At 42.0% G+C, this 17,429-nt stretch overlaps 1 protein-coding gene across 1 annotated transcript; it reads right to left on the reverse strand.

Moving 5' to 3' along the window:
- Positions 1 to 6,813: 6,813 nt before the first annotated feature.
- Positions 6,814 to 16,337, reverse strand: FGA (fibrinogen alpha chain). The gene is made up of 6 exons (XM_020781372.3): positions 15,699 to 16,337; positions 13,055 to 13,183; positions 11,488 to 11,671; positions 9,554 to 9,699; positions 8,059 to 9,064; positions 6,814 to 7,683 (listed from the first exon to the last, which is right to left on the reverse strand). The coding sequence occupies exons 1-6, from the start codon at positions 15,789 to 15,791 to the stop codon at positions 6,974 to 6,976; spliced, it is 2,268 nt and encodes a 755-aa protein (XP_020637031.3). The 5' UTR covers positions 15,792 to 16,337; the 3' UTR covers positions 6,814 to 6,973.
- Positions 16,338 to 17,429: the final 1,092 nt, after the last annotated feature.

The following is a 17,429-nucleotide window of genomic DNA, read 5'->3' on the forward strand; positions in this document are numbered from 1 at the left end:
ACAAAATAGATTGGCACTGATGAAGCCACAACGCTACTGCAACATCTTCGGAGGGAGTATAGAGCCTTTCTTAGAGGGAAAAAGAAGGCTTTTTTATGTTGATAATTGGAAATCTCTGGGCCAGGCCCTCACTGAAGGTAATGAGCCCAAGTTCTTGAAACAGATAGAAAAAGGCTTCTCATAGAAACCCTTTGAAACTACCAATTCCATTAGACCAGAGGTATGGGTCTCCCACTTTAATCATATCTTTGGAGGTAGTACCTGTACTAACTTCATACACATGATCTCTTTTTTTGATAGAGTTATAGGCTTGATAGATGAAGGGAACACTGTGGATGTAGTATATCTTGATTTCAGTAAGGCCTTCGACAAAGTTCCCCATGATATTCTTGCAAGGAAGCTAATAAAATGTGGACTAGACAGTGTTACTGTTTGGTGGGTTTGCAATTGGTTGACACCAAAGGGTGCTCATCCATGGCTTCTTTTCATCCTGGAGAGAGGTACCCTGTTTCCCTGAAAATAAGACAGGGTCTTATATTAATTTTTGCTCCAAAAACGCATTAGGGCTTGTTTTCAGGGGATGCTTTATTTTTTTCATGTACAATCTATGTTTATTCAAATACAGTCACACCATCTTCTTCTGGTTGCTGCACAATGGCGGAGGGTGGGCTTTCACTTAACTAGGGGTTATTTTTGGGGTAGGGCTTATATTACAAGCATCCTAAAAAAATCACACTAGGGCTTATTTTCGGGTTAGGTCTTATTAGTGGGGTGCCTTGAGGTTCTGTTCTGGGCCATGTGCTATTCAACATCTTTATCAATGACTTGGATGAAGAATTAGAGAGTATGCTGATTAAATCTGCAGATGAAAAACAAAATTGGGAGGGGGTGCTAATTCCCCAAAGGACATGATTAAAATTCAAAATTACCTTGACAGATTAGAGTCCTGGGCCAAAACTAACAAAATGAATTTCAACAGGGAGAAATGTAAGGTCCTACATCTAGGCAGAAAAAATGAACTGCACATATATAGGATGGAAAACATCTGGCTAGACAACAGTACCTGTGAAAGGGATCTAGGAGTCAGCAGTGTGATGCGGCTTCTAAGAAAGCCAATGCAATTCTTGGTTGCATCAATAGGAGTATAGTGTCTAAATCAAAGGAAGTGATAGTACCACTCTATTCTGCTTTGGGTAGACCTCACCTGGAGTACTGTGTCCAGTTCTGGGCACCTCACTTCAAGAAGCATGTTGACAATCATGTCCAGAGGAGGGTGACTAATATGGTCAAAGGTCTGGAAGCCATGTCCTATGAGGAGTGGCTTAGGGAGCTGGGAATGTTTAGCCTTACGAAAAGAAGGTTAAGAGGGGACATGATAGCCATGTTTAAATATTTGAAGGGATGTCATGTCGAGGAAGGGACAGGTTTGTTTGCCATGGCTCCAGAAACTAGGACAAAGAGTAATGGTTTTAAGCTACAGGAAAAGAAATTCCACCTGAATCTTAGGAAGAACTTCCTGACAGTAACAGCTGGTCTAGTGGACTAGGCTGCCTCAGAGCGTGGTGGAGTCTCCTTCTTTGAAGGATTTTAAGCAGAGGCTGGATAGCCATCAGTCGGGATTGCTTTGATGGAGTTCCTGCATGGCAGGGAGTTGGACCTGATGGCCCCTGTGGTCTGTTCCAGCTCTGTGATTCTATGATTCTATGACTCCCACTAATCTCCCTGAATGGCCACCTGTTTCCCCATAGAAATCGGGGACTTGATCCTAAGTCTTTGGAAAGGAAAGGCTCCCAGTGGAGACATGATCCCTGCCGAGGTCTTTGCTATTGACATTGTATGGTGGTCCCCTGTTTTAGCCAGATTATTCACCTGCATTAACAATACAGCAAATCTCTCCACAGGCTGGCAAAGCAGTATTGTTGTGCCAATTTTTAAGAAAGGTGACCCCCCTAGACCCCACCAACTTTAGATCTATCAGTCTTCTTAATGTGGCCTCCAAGCTTTATGCTAGATATCTCCTGAATAGGCTTTTAGATTGGGACAGCAAACACTCGATCATCTTTGAAGAACAGGCAGGCTTCAGGAAAGGTAGGAGTACAATAGATCAAGCCTTTGTCCTACGTCATATAATAAGCAAATACACCAAACCACCTTACAAATATTTTTATGCCACCTTCATCGATTTTTCATCAGCTTTTGACCTGATAGACAGAGATTGACTGTGGTGTAAATTGGCTAAAACTAACATTGCCAGGGGACTCCTGTGGCCTATACAGCAATTACACACAGAAAATACGATGCATATTGGTCTACAAGGAGCTCTATCACATTAGATCTGTATTAGCCATGGGGTGAAACAAGGGTGCATTTTAGCACCCTTTCTTTTCAATTTCTATATAAACAGCTTGATCCCACAAATGGTTTTCCCCTCTTTTTTCTTCCCAACCATTGGCTGTAGAAAGATCTCAATGCTGCTTTAGGCCGATGACCTGGTTTTGCTATCCCTGAACAAAATTTGCCTTAAAACACTGCTATCTAAATTTGGGCAGCTCTGTAAAGAGGAACAGCTAACAATCAGCTACACTAAGACAAAGATCATGGTCTATAGGAAGAGAGGTACAATGTGTGTGAAAGGTACAATGTGCGTGAACTAGATCAATGGTCCACATAATCTAGCATTCTAGATGTGTCCACCTATATCCCACTGGGAAGTCTACAAAAGCAAACTTTAAGCATGACTGTTCTAGTTATTTAAACTGGTGGAATTTCTTTAATCTCATACTCTTATTTTGGACCATCACAGGTTTAGGTACCCTGTTTCCCTGAAAATAAGACCTAACCGGAAAATAAGCACTAGTATGATTTTTCAGGATGCTCATAATATAAGCCCTACACCAAAAAAATAAGCCCCAGTAAAGTGAAATCCATTCTGAAGGAAATCAACCCTGAGTGCTCACTGGAATCTGAGGCTCTAATACTTTGGCCATCTGATGAGAAGAGAAGACTCCCTGGAAAAGACGCTGATGTTGGGAAAGTGTGAAGGCAAGAGGAAAAGGGGACAACAGAGGATGACGGTGTAATCGAAGCTACCAACATGAATTTGACCCAACTCCGGGAGGCATTGGAAGACAGGAGGGCCTGGCATGCTCTGGTCCTTGGAGTCACGAAAAGTCAGACACAACTAAACAACAACAAAGTGAAACCCCGCCCTCCACCATTCTGCAGCAACCAGAAGAAAATGACATGATTGTATTTGAATAAATATAGATTGTTGTACATTAAAAAAAAAATCCCCTGAAAATAAGCCCTGTCAGTGGAGGGCCAAGTTCTTCCCACCACTTGAAGTGAGAGAAGCACCACCAACATTACCTCAAATGTCCCCCCCCCCACACCCTTCTATCCTCCAGTGCAGAGGTCCCCAACCCCCAGTCCATGGCCCTGTGCCGGTCCATGGCCTTAGCTGGACCCGGCCACTGAGACAGACCTCCCCCCCGCACGCACTCACCCCCGCACAGCCCATTTGTGGCTGCACGTGTGCTCCAACATGCCCATGCAAGCATCGCGTCACTCTTTGTGAATGCACACGAGTGCATGCGTGCCCAGACAAGCACCATCCCGCCATTTGCACATGCACGTGACCGTATGTGTGTGTGTGAGAGAGAGGGCACTTGTTTGTGCATGTTCTTGAGTGCGGGGCGTGCCCCGCCTTCCCCAGTCGGTCCGTGGACCAAATAAGGCTGGGGATCACTGCTCTAGTGGGTATTGGGACAATTGTATGATGACTTAAGAAGACCCAGTACCCAGGCACCCCACCTTTTTTTAAAGTGGGACGCTAGAGAATATAAAATACCTTGTTCAGTAAATGGTAAAGCCCAAAAATCAGGGCTGGGGGCTGGGGTTGCAGAAGTGCGTACCGCTCTTTGCAGCCCATGGGTGGGCATAGGCAGCATCCCATAGACCAGCGATGGCAAACCTATGTCACACATGCCACAGCTGGCACACAGAGCCCTCTCTGTGGACACGTAAGCCATAAGTCGCCATCAAGAAATACTTACCCGTCCTCTGATCCTGGATTGTGACATTCTGTTGGTGCAGTGGTCCAGCGGAGGGGTGCAATGGCGAACATTACCAGTCTAGCCCAATAGGGGATTGGAGGACTGATAAGTATTTCTTTGTTAATACCACCCATAGGAAAAAACAAACAAGCGTTTAACCCTTGCAGTGCAGGAGCAGTTGTTTTTTCTAAACTAAACCTTACTATTTAGGTTTTAATTGCAGTGTTGGCACTTTGAAATAAATATGTTGATTTTGAGTTGCAGTTTAGGCACTCAAGCTCAAAAAGGTTCACCATCACTGCCATAGACTTTTGGAGACCCCATACCTGTGCTCTGTGCTACGTCTCTCTGAGGAGAGGTCCTGTGCAGAGTAGCAGTCATTGCGCAAATGCCTAGCCTTATGGAGTACTTGAAGACAAGGGATTGGCTTGAGGCCAAGGCTCTCTAGAACAGCATTGGCAGTATAGGCAGGCCCAAGTCTGAGCAGGGGAGTCTCCTCTGCCATTACAGGATGAGTTACTCTCTCTCTCTCTCTCTCTCTCTCTTGGTCCACAGCTCAGCTCTGAGTGGCAGGCTTCCACCTGACATTCTGGCACTCCACTACCCGAGACATGTGGACTAATGAGAGAGCTGCCCCCCCTTGTTGTTGTTCCCCTCATCAGGAACAACAGCAGCAGCAGCAGCAACAACAACAACAACAACAACAACAGAGAGCACACCTGTACCCTGTGGTTACTCTGGTTAAATTCCTGCTTGCCCTCCCTTATTGCATTTCATGTTTCTGAAGGCAGCATAGGTTGGCACTGCTGGGAGGGCAGAATCTTAATGATGATGGCTGCATCCTCCTTTCCTTTCAGACCAATGGCACATTTGTTCCCACTGCCCAGCTGACATGCCGGGTGTTTTCCAGGAAAGCAGATGCAGAAGTGAACATGCCCTAAGTTTTAAATAGCTAGGCCAATTTTGGATGTGCCATGCCTCTAATGGACAATGAAGGTAGGATAGTTAGATTCATCACCTGAGGGACCTAATTAACGTTGCCAGGTCAGAAGCATCTCATTCCTTGTGATTTCAGGGCCAAAATCTGAGATCAGATAGCAAGCTCTTATAATATTATCAGCGTATGGCAGGCAACAGTTTAGAGATGACCAGAACAGCTCCCCTGTCAGCTAATTGTGGAAATGAGCATGAAGGGGGTGTGCATGAATGGCCCTACAATCCAGATACAGCCTGGCTAACCAAGTTATATATAGCACTCTGAGGCAGAGGGAGGATTCCCATGTTCCCATCCTCTAAATCTGGGCAGTCCAATTTGCATACAGTATCAATGTGCATGACATGCTGATTAATATGGATTTTTCACATTATGCAGTTGAAGCATACTACCATTTCTACTAATGCTTGTTAGCCTTGGAATCCTTTATATAGTATATCTGATCTCAAGGAGTAATAGTTAGTGTTTGGCTTGGAACTGGCAGGTGACAAAATGTACCAGGTATGCAGCCATTCCTGCTACTACATGACATATGGAGAGTTGTTCCGGGCCCTACAATGCTGCTGGGAAGTGTGGAAGATTCACCGCAAGTCCACTGGAAATTTTTCCCAGGTTCTGCTCTGCTGCTCCCAAAGCTTGTGGAATAAGAAGACTCGGAAGTTGCAGTGCTGGTGCACCACTCTTCGCCTTGCTGTAAATGGTACAGTGGATCTGAGTGCCTATACCCTCCACATCTTTCTGCAGCTCCCTCCTCTCAATGTTGTCTTTTGGGTACGCTAATATTCCACAAGGACAACACACATGGAAGCATCTTCTCACAGAGTCATTAAGCCATGGGTGCCAGGTGGGAATAGATGGAGATGGATACTCAGGCTTTAAGGCCAACGTACATGCAAAAATCAGCACCATTTGTTCTGAGATTTCTCTCCTTGCCTGGAGACCTGGAGTAGCACAGCAATTCCCTGTGTTTTCAGTGAGTGCCTGATAATTAGCATAGACCTTATAATGTAGTCCAAACTGATTTTGGGGTTGGAAGGCTAGGGAAGAATAGAGTTTGAATGTCACAGATGGGAGACACAGAAGGAGGCTTCCTGTAGAATGGGAAGGCTGTCAGCTGACCTTTCCACTCTGGTAGCACCATTGGACTGCTTCTGTCACAAATGAAGAAGATTGTCTCATAAATGAATATCAATCTGGCACACCAGCAATGTTCTTGTTTAGTACCTCCTGCCCCACCCAAATTCTGCCTTGACCTTCTATGCTGTGTACGTATACATAAAACTTACACTGCAGGTACATTAGCAAACAGATTTCTGCAATCAGATATAAGCAAAATAGAGAACTTGTTATTTGAATACTCTTTGCTGAGAGGATTTCAGTTCTCCTGTTTCAGAGATCGGGTATTCCTCCCACTTGTTAGTCAATGGCTTGTTACAGTCTTCCCGCTCCCTTCACTTTTCACCCAACTCCCTGAAACAATTATCTGATAAAGTAATTTCATTACAGGTAAGCTGACCATGCTAACAATGCCATGGGTTGAAATACAGGATCATGTCTTATTCATCAAACACTAGACTGGTTCCCCCATAGGAACACACTGAGCTTTGCCCGATTAAAATGGCGAGAGCTTTTGTATTGATTACAATGGCTAGTGCAGACTTTAAAGATACACAAAATGTTTTGCCTGCAAGAAGAACACCCATCAGAAATATTGAAATATTTATTTGTGTACCGGTTTGCAAAGACGCCAAGAAGACCAGAAGCAACTTTTAAAGTGAAATTGTTTATTTTATTGAACAGGCAGATGTCTCTCAGTTGCATTCAGTTGCTTTAGGTAAAAAAAATTCACACACACACAGACACACACACATATCAAAATTATGAGGTATATATAATTGGGGGAGCCGTTTGTTCACTGTAATATCTAATCTGTTTCTACAGGGCGAATTTTCATTCTCACAACTTTGAGGGAGTAATCTGAGGGCTTGAAGGGTACCCAGACCACCCCATTTTCAATCTCATAGGGGACATTGTTTCTTGGGTCATATTGACCTCCCTGATAGTAAATCCCATTGAGATTAGCTGCTTGACAATTGTTGTACCACCAGCCACCTCCGTACACCTCAGCACAGTTCTCCTCCCACTGATCGTGGTCTCTGTCAAAAGTACTGAACTTCATGTTGGCGTGGGCAGTGTATTCGCTGCCTTCCTCCTCCGAGCCTCTGATCAGGGCATCCCCAGCTGTCCCCTCATAATCAGAGATAGTGAGCTTGTAACCTTCTGATTCAGAGCCTATGTGTATAAAATACTCTGCATAAGCTTCATTGCCCTCCCAGTCCTCTACTTCAACCCGAAGGACTGTGTCCTTCTCGGTCAGCAGGTAGAGGTTTTCATTGCCCAGCCAGAGCTCTCCTTTCCCACTGCCATCCACGCTGCCGAAACCTTTCTTGTAGTCTTCCCAGGTCCGGTTAAAATTCAATGACCCATCCAATCTCTGTTGGATCAGAAGCCATCCTCCCAAAGTGGTCTCTTGGTCGCAATACACTGAAAAAAACTGAGCGGATCCTGATGGCTTGATTCTGAAAATGCCACTTTGGGCACCAGAAGTGTGTTTTTGGTGGATATCCTCACAGTCTAAAAAAACAAAGTTGATCGGGTTGAGGTTTTTAGTTAAGCTTTATTACAAGGTCACACAGGAAGTCATACAGTACTCATGCTGAAATCAGTTGGCTACACTGAACTTAGAGCTACAGTGGAAAAACATTTTGCCCTTTCCCCGCACCCCAAACTGATCGTTTACGTGCAAGTTTAATTAGCAGTGACATTCTGTCTTGCTAGCCAATTCATTGCCCATAGTAAGAGCATAGCATTCCCCACCTTTCCCCAATGGCAACAGGCACATTGCTTTTCTAGTTTAAACAATGACATGGAGGTTTCAGTAAAAGTTTAGCCTGTGTCAGTTTGGTTGCAAACTTCACTCTTGCTCCCTCAACAATTATGGGTGGATACCTGTCCCGATGTAGCTTTCCCCCAGCTTCTCTCCTCCTGTGCTTGAGCTCCGTGCCCGATAATCAGGAGTATCCTCGCCACTCTCATCATGTTGCACCCCTTCTACTTCCCGAAATGGAAGTTTGACTGACTTGAATTCCAATGTGGAGCCCCCTTTGTTGAAGCCATTTATATGTGTGTTACCGATTACAACAAACTTGGAGTCATGACTTGTTTTCGAAGAGGAAGCGGATGCATGATCGAGCCTAGAGAAGTCATCATCTTCTCCCTCAGTCAGGTCAAAGGAAGTTTCAGAACCATGGAATGATGGGGTGTGGTCAGTGGCTTCTGTGAGTTTGCTGCCAGAACCGAAGTTAAAAAACTCTCTTGCACTTGAACCCAGGGAAGAAAAGTCTGGTAAGCCACTCCCACCACCACCAGAGGAGGTCACTTTGACGTGGTGGGTGCCTCCAGCTTCACTGACTAAACCCTTTAAATGCGAACAGTCTGAACCATCAGGAGTTTTATACTCTTCCATCACCTCTTCTCTGATGCCACCAGCACTCTGGATTCTTTTTTTGGTGACTGTTCTGATGCAAGTAACTCCAGCAGGAGAACCAGGCTTCACTATCTTCAAATCAGAGCCACCCCTTTGAGTTGTAGTGACGCCCTTGCTATATTCACCAGCCTCTGCTCCAGGCACAACTTGTTTGGTGACAGATGGAGATGTTCTGGATCCTGCCCCTGAATCTTCCAAAGTTGCTACCATTATCGTTATATGATTGAGGACATTCATTTCTTGTTCAGACAGAGGACTAGTTTTAAAATGGCTAGGAACAGTAGAGTCCTTCAATGGTCTCATTTTCAGCACCTTCAAGGGTTTATCTTGAATGGGTGGTTGGAAGTTGATGGAATTGGACTGTGTGAGCTGCATCTGTATATTGGCATAGCTCTCTCTGTCGTCAACGTAGTTGAAAGCACGAGCACACGATCCTTTGCAAGCACGTACCTTAATATCGACATCCACCTAGGTAGAGAAGGATAGGAAACAACATTATAAATAAATAAATGTGTACACCTCAATCCTTCAGTCTTCTCAAGGAGTGTTCTTTAAATATTGGATCATGGTGGTGTAAAGTGAGGAATCCCACGTGGCTGCTCATGAAACCAGGCCCACACCATTTCCTTGAAACCATGGCAGTGTTTCCTTATGCTGACTTGTTTATATGCAGAATTCAGAAGAGTTGCTTGGTTTGGACTGCAACTGTCAGAATTGCCCAGGTGGCTGAAGATTTTGGGAGTTTTAGCCCAAAAACATAACGTTCCCAATCTCTGACAGCTAGCCTTACCCACCAAAGAAAACACAAATCAAAACAACTAATTTAATCCCACAAAGGTTGCCGAAGGTTGTCCTTTTTATAGGGGCCCTGTGGATTATAAAAGTGGGGATATAGTTGACCAGACACGTGCAACACATTCTCTGTGTTTGGAAATGAAAGAAAATGGAAGAACTTGCCTCTAAACGTCTCAGCTCTCCAACTTGATTCTGGATGGTCTTCTGCAGGACTCTAATCCTCTTCACCTGTTCAACAACTCTCTCTTTTAGGATCACAAGTCTTCTCCTCAGGTCATCAGAGATTTCATTATAGCTACCATCGATCTCTGAAGCAAAAGAAGTCATAGCAGCCATGAGTTTTTCATCCATATATTTAAAGGTCCTAATTGACCTAAATTCTGGATGTTTGCACACTCTGCTCAGATTTTTATTCTGCAACAACACTGCCTCATTCATAAAAGGTAATGGAAGTTCTATTCATTCATGGCTTCAGCTTGTAATTCTCACATTTTCTTTTTGTTTCTTCTGTCTTAAATTAATAGAGAAAATCCATTATAGAAAAAAAGGCAATAGCTGCATATTCCCCTTTAACTGTGAACAGTACAAGCCTTTTGTATGAAAGCTCTGTCTAATTCAGTGCTTAAATTTTAAGATATGGGTGTGTATGATAGTAGGTGGGGAAATATTCTGCTAAACTTTACTATAACATCATTCATTATACACCATAACTTTTTACCGTACAAGAAGTAATTGTGAGTAAAGACTGGGACTGCAGTGGTAGGTCAATATGGGAATAACATTTCGCCCTCTCATGCCATTTGACCACAAAAAAATTGCCCCAAAAGATTTGCTGATCCATTATGGATCCTCTACATTTTGGTGCCCTGCCACTGAAGATACCCTCACGTTTGCTGCATTCAAACCCAGTTTGTTTGTTTATTTATTTGTTTAAATTGTATTTTTACCCCACCTTTCACCTTAAAAAGGACCCAAGGCAGTTTAGACCATTTAAAGAAAATATTAAAGATAATATTAGAAGCTAAAACAGGAAGTATACAAATTTTAAAAAGGATCAAACAGACACTACACACTAGCAAACAGTAAAGAACAGCAACACTAAAACACTTTCAGAGCAGTACGGTGTAGCAATCTAATAAAAAAACCTACTCAGGCAGGCAGTCATTCAGGGAAAGCTTGCTTGAAGAGAAAAGCATTCGTCTGCTTGTGAAAGGACAGTAAAGACGGGGCTAGCCAAGCTTTCTGTGGAAAGGCGTTCCAAAGTTTGGGAACAGCAATGGAGAAGTCCTTCCCTTGTTTCCCCACCAAATCCTTCTGTGAAAGTGGCAGGACCAAGAGAAAGGTCTCTCCCAATTATCTTAACACTCAGGCATGTTCATCAAGGCAGATGCAGTGCTTGAGGTGGCTTGGGCGAAGGGTGCTTCGGCTGTTCTGGACTAGAACCAACGCTTGAATTCCACCTTGAAATGGATTGGCAGCCAGTGGAGCTTCTGTAATGGAGGGTTGTGTGATCCTTTTAACCAGCCCCAGTTAGCAATCCAGCTGATGCATATTGAGCCCACTGAAGTTACTGAACACCTTCCGGAGGCAGCCCCACATAGAGCAAATTACAGTAATCCGGACGGAATGTAACTAAGTCATGTATCACCAGGGCGAGATCAGACCTCTCCAGGAATGGACGTAGCTGGCACACTAGTTTTAATTATGCAAAGGCACTCCTGGCTACCATAAAAACCTAGGCATCCAGGCTCAGGGATGAAATCAGGAGCACCTCCAAGCTGCACACCTGTGTTTTTAGAGGGGGTACAACCCCATCCAGCACAGGCTGTATCCTTATTCCTTTATCTGCCTTTTGACTGACCAGGAGCACCTTTTTCTTATCTGGATGAAGTTTCCATTTATCCATCTTCATCCAGTCCATTAATGATATCAGACACTGATCTGGAGCCGAAACAACCTCTTTGGATTTAGACGGCAAAGAGAAATACAGCTGGGTTTCATCCGCCTATATGTTATACAGTAAGAACACAGCAAATAACTTCGTTTTTGTAATTTTTTGATCTCTGTTAAAACAATTTAAAAAAAATAAAACTCACGTTGCTCGCTGATCAGATTCCTTTCCAGAACTGTACTGATTTCCTCCTTTAGAACACTTGATCTCTTGTAGCTGTTTTGATTGTCCAAGAGCAGTGTCTTAATCTTGTTTATTCTGTCATTAAATTCCTGATCCATTTCATCTATCAGTCCTTGCATCCTGCATCCTGATGGACATTTAGCACCCTATAGTAAGGAAGCAATAAGGAACAAAGTGTTGATGAAACATCTGCCATCTAAGTTCATGAGCAGTAGTCAGATAATGGTAATATGTTAGTGGTAGAAGATAGGATAATGGTAGAATATTCCAGGCCAGATTCCATTGTACGTGCTTTACTTTTGATTTTGTACTGCCCTTCTTCATTGAAGGATGTTAACTGGGCAACCTGATGTAATGCTGCTTCTTAATAATAATAAAATTAAAGCAGCCGGGCTATATGTGAATGAGTGTTTAAGAACCCACTTCCCATTTTTTTTGAATCTCTCTGGGTGTCTTGCTCTCTGAATCTAATAGCCATGGCCTAGGCCACAGTTTGTGATTATTTGGACTACAGCACCCAGAAAAGTATTTTTTTTTTCAAGCTCTAGACTAGGCCACGGAGTTCTAGGCTACACAACGTTGTACCCACAAGATGGTTGGACAACAACTCCTACAATTTCATATCATTGATCAAGGTGGCTGCACCTGAAAGGAGACTTGGGATGAAACATGTAGAGAATACTCCTTTTTGTAGCTGCAATAAAATATGTGCTGTTAAAATTTAGTGCAGCAGCTGGGTTACTGAATCCCTGTGTGATGCGTTCAAATTCTAGCACAAAAACTGCTTAAACCCCATTGAAATAAAAAAGATTAAACATTACAGGATGCACAGACACACAAATGTAGTACCAATGGATATTAAATAAATGTTATTTATAGACATAAAAACAAGCTTCTGATAACTAATATATAACTTCTAAGAATTAGAAAAGTCCAACTTAATTCAATGGTTTTTACTCCAGGTAAGTGCGTAAAATTGATTTTATAATCAGAAGTGTACCATTCTAAACTGTTAGCACCAGTACATAGGGTTTTTTTCTTGATGTTCAGCTAATCTGGAAACTAAAAGCTAAAACTAGTAGCATATTGGGGTCTGGGCTTGCAGGATTGATACCCCAGGACTGAGACATCATCTATTATCCCTCTCATGCTTTCCTATTCCTTTTGAATTTAGGTGCTACGCTTTCAGTAGGTGGGAAAGAAATGGATTTTCCCAGGAACAGTTTATTGATGCATACTATTCCTTTTCTATTGCAAGGCATTTTAGCATGGCTTAGTCTTGAATATGCACTTAGGGGCCATTAGGTTGGCATAAGACCTGAAACTCCTTTGTTGATACAGATCAAATAAGCGGACTGCATTTTTTAACTCTTCTGGGGGGAAAGCTGGCTATGGACACTGCCATTATGAGTACCAAATTTTTGCACTACATCACTGACTCCAAGTCTTTGTGGCAACTCCGGAAGTAAGAACACCTTTCTCAATTACTTCTGGAGTCCTCTGGATTCTTCCATTGTTTGCTGGCTTACCCATTCATCATCAGAGCATAATGGCCAGGCCTTGTCATGTTTGCAGGCAGTCTGGGTTCCATGCTCCACTATTCTGGGCCCACGTACTCCTCCTCCAAGCTCTTCAAAAGTGCCTCCATTTTGTGCTGTCTGTCATGAAAAGAGGGTGAAGCAGACATATTTATTGATTTGATTTGATTTGTATCCCGCCCATCTGGTCTATGCAACCACTCTGAGCGGTTTCCAATATAATACAATTAATAAAAACACATACAGTGGGGTCTCGACTTACGAACGACTCGACATACGAACATTTCGACTTATGAACCGCTCTCATAGGAATATATGGACTTGACTTACGAACTTAGATTCAAGTTACGAACTTTTTTTCCCCTTTTTTAAAAGCTAAGTCATCTTAGGTTAAAAGGAAAAAAGAAAAAAAATCCCCCTCTAGTGGCAGAAGGCAGAATAGCAGCTTCCCATTAGTTTCTATGGATGAAAAGAGCAGATACGGATTAAATGGTTTTCAATGCATTCCTATGGGAAATGCAGATTCGACTTAAGAACTTTTTGACCTGAGAACTGCCTTCCAATACGGATTAAGTTCGTAAGTCGAGACCCCACTGTAGTTACATAAATCTACAAATGAAAATGTGGAAACCAAGAAAATAGAGTAAAAATAAATAAAGGAGAAATGAGAAGAGAGAATCAAGTATTGACTGGAGGGAAGGCCTGAATAAACATCCATGTTTTTACTTGGCTTTTGAAGATACCCTGCGTAGGGGCCGCACGAATCTCCGGAGGAAGACATGAAGAGCAAAGGCTGAACTAGTCTCCTACTAATATTCCTTGAGATTACTATAAGAGCAGTCCATGCAGACCAACTAGATGGTTTATTTCTACTGCTTAGAAGAACAGTGAAGATAATGCAGTCTACCACATACCTATAGGCAATAACCAGAAACATGAAACAGAACAATTATTGAAGTGCAGAGATTGAAGTGCTTCTTAAATCTTCAATCTTAGTCGATACTGAGGCCAAATTATGTAAAAGTATTATCACATAGATGGCGTATAATACAAATGAATACATAATGCAAGTGACTCTGCAGTGGGTATATAGTTTCTAACATTCAGTATAGAAGTGGCTATTTATTTTATTCATTTTATTTATTTATTAAATTTATACCCTGCCCCTCTAGACCATGTCTACTCGGGGCGGCTTACAACATATGCTATGTGATCCATCCAGAGAAACAAAATGAATATTATTTATTGGGTATTATCATCATGATTATGTTAGAACTTCAGAACTGGAAGAGAACCTATGGATCATCAAGTCCAGTCCCCATCAAGGAGACACAGAGGGGAATCGAACTCCCAGCTGCTGGCTCCTCAGCCAGATATCTGACAACAATTTCTAGTAGTAGATACTAAGCAGGCTTTACTGGATAACTTTTGTTGCTATTGAGTTATATTAAAAGTACTGTTAAATGGTAAAATTGAATTTACAAATAAATAAATGCAATAGGATATTATCCTGATTAAAAATCAGTACATTCTACTTATACTTGTATGTACAATTGGTTTCTAATCATTATAGCTAGGCTGAAAAAGCAAATGCAGAAGAAATCTGATAGTCCTATACCTAACTGACTGAACACAACTGTAATACATTGTTATGCTAGTGCTTCAGTGACTTGGCTTGTTTTGCAGCCAAAAACTGATCACCTGTCTAAAATAGTTCCATAGGAATGAAATAGACAAAACATATTTTATGTTATACATTACTATAATCGTGATGGCTGGACTGAAACAATTGTTTCAGTTGCTAGAATGCAATTAATGAAGGCTGCAATCCTTATACATACCTGGATGGGAATAAATCACATTAAATCCAGTGGAGTGTATCTCTAAGTATAGATGTGTCTAAATTATATGATCAAAATTTATTATAATGCAATTTTAAACCTAACTTTTAAAAAATCATCACCAATATTGATTTTCCCTAAATGCTTTTTGCTGTATAAATTCAAGATGTACCCAAATACTTCTGAGTTTCATATACAGGAAATGCATTCAAATAAGGCTTATATTATCCACATATATCTGTAAAGCACTAATCAGCAACAGTTTCATCATGAAATGCATGTACAGTATAACAACAATTTTGCAGATGAAAATGCAATAAAATAAAATAATGTGCAACTACATTATCATTTACCACATAGCAAGGCACAATTTTTTTGAAGCGGATGGGAAAATACATCTGGGACCACTTCTTGCATGCAACCAGCTGTGCATGACTAGAGTTGATTAAGGCACTGGACTTTTTGCATACATAAAAGCAGAAGTTAATGCAAATTGTGTTCTACCAATAAAGACATGGCTATTGCATCAGTCGCTTTAAGTGAAGGCTCTGTGGAATGATTGTGTCCTTACTCAAGACTGTGTGTCGTTAGTTGTGTGTTATAGCCACCCCAGGATCTACCACCCCCAGTTAAAGAATTTGCAGAAGAAACAGCCATCTTGTGCCTGCTCTTCTTCTAGCAGTCAGTCAATTTTAGCTAAATTATGTTGTTTTCTAAGTAGACCAGCAATGAAAAGAAAACAAAATTGTATAACCAGTACAGAAACAGGGAAACTAAGTAAAATTAGCTCCTACCCCAGCTATGCTGAAGCACAGCAGCATACAGAAGATTCTCATCTGAAACATCTTCAGGAAAGTAGTGATGTGACACAAAGGGGTGCCCTTCATTCAGATCTTTGTGGTTGAATTTAAATCTTATCTTTTGCCTTCCCCATAGTCCAGATTAATGATTAGTTTCTCTTCTGTTTGCAGAGTCATAAGGTGACATCTGAGTTTGGTGACCCAGGATCTCTTGCACAAGTTCTTAGCCTTGTTTGCTGGAAGCCTGCTTGCACAATACCAGCAAACGTGGAAGACAGACATGAGTGGGTAATCCAGCTGTATTCCAGGAAAGAGATAGTCTGAAGTTTGAGACAAATAACGTGTAGGTAGATCTTTCGGGTACAAAAGCTACATAAACATTGACAAATAGATGGCCTAGTACCATGTCTTAGTACATGGCAGATAACATTGTTGCAATGTGAAATACTGCATTGCTCTGATAATATTGAGATTTGGGACATCACATAGGAGAAGCCAAAAAAGTAGTCATTGCTCCCACAAGGAATGGACACAAGACATCAAACATGGATTTCATGCTGTATTGAAACAGTATCTCTGCTGCAACAGTTAAGACAATTAACACAAGCCAAATTCTTCTCAAGCACTCTGGGCCCTTGTCTCTAAGCCAACATTTAGCAGGATTCCTTAATTTGCTGCTTTCCCCTGTCAGTTGACCTTTGAGTGGATCAGGAGCACAGTCCACACCTGATGTTGCTCCTGGTTCTTCAGTTATGGATGTGAAAGGCCAAGTAAGCTGTCAAACCCCGCGATTAACGATATTTCAAGATTCTGATTCTGGGCTGTTTCTTTACAGAATCACACAACTTGCCCCTTTAAAAAACAAAACAGGAAATGTTGTATTTATTTAAATAGAGAGTTTACCAGATCTCTCTCTTACTCTGGCTTCTATGTTTGAAGCAGTGGGCCAGACTCCCAAGTTACTTTCCTTTCAGGAGGCACAGCTCAGTGAACATTCAGTGTTTCTTATATACTGCACAAGTTAGGCCTCATTTTCCCAAGCTTGTTCCTCATTTTATTCAAGTTAGATGGGTAGAGGGGAGTTTCCCTTTCCTACAATGATGCCTCAGGGTATTTTTCTACATTCCTTTCACTTCCCTTCTTTCCTCTATCAATACTGTACTTGCCTGTGGAGGGACCCAGCCTACCTTGTGATCATTCACCTCACCTATTGAGTTCAAAGTCTAGGTTAAATTAAGTATCGCCACCACCCTCAGCTGAGAGTTGTAAGGGGCCTCTGTTCCTCCTAGGCTGCCCTTCTTTCCTTTATGCCAGAGAATAGAGCTGTGTGTATAAAGAAGTTTTCTGGTGGATATAGTCGAAAAATGGAACTTTCCTAACTTCTGTTCCCAACCTTCTTATTGTGTACAGAACAAGAAACAGATCTAAGCTAGGTAAACAAACCTCTGCAGGCACTTAGACCAAAACAGCACTTATTGTCAAAAGAACAGCTACCTGGAGATCTGAATAGTGGTGGCTGCGTAGAGTTGCTAACAAACCATTCTGATTTTCTCCACTTTTGTCTACTTGCCTGTTATAAAGGTTTGTGGTGTATCAGCAAACCTGTTTTCTAGGAGTGTCTCTCATTATTTGGTTGGCATTTAATCAATAAGATGCTAATCATCTCATTCCTTTTTTAATTTTAAAATAATGGTTGTGGTCTTGTTTTTTAGTTCATAGTGAGGG

Source organism: Pogona vitticeps, chromosome 5 (assembly GCF_051106095.1).
Source record: "Pogona vitticeps strain Pit_001003342236 chromosome 5, PviZW2.1, whole genome shotgun sequence".
Lineage (NCBI taxonomy): Eukaryota > Metazoa > Chordata > Lepidosauria > Squamata > Agamidae > Pogona > Pogona vitticeps.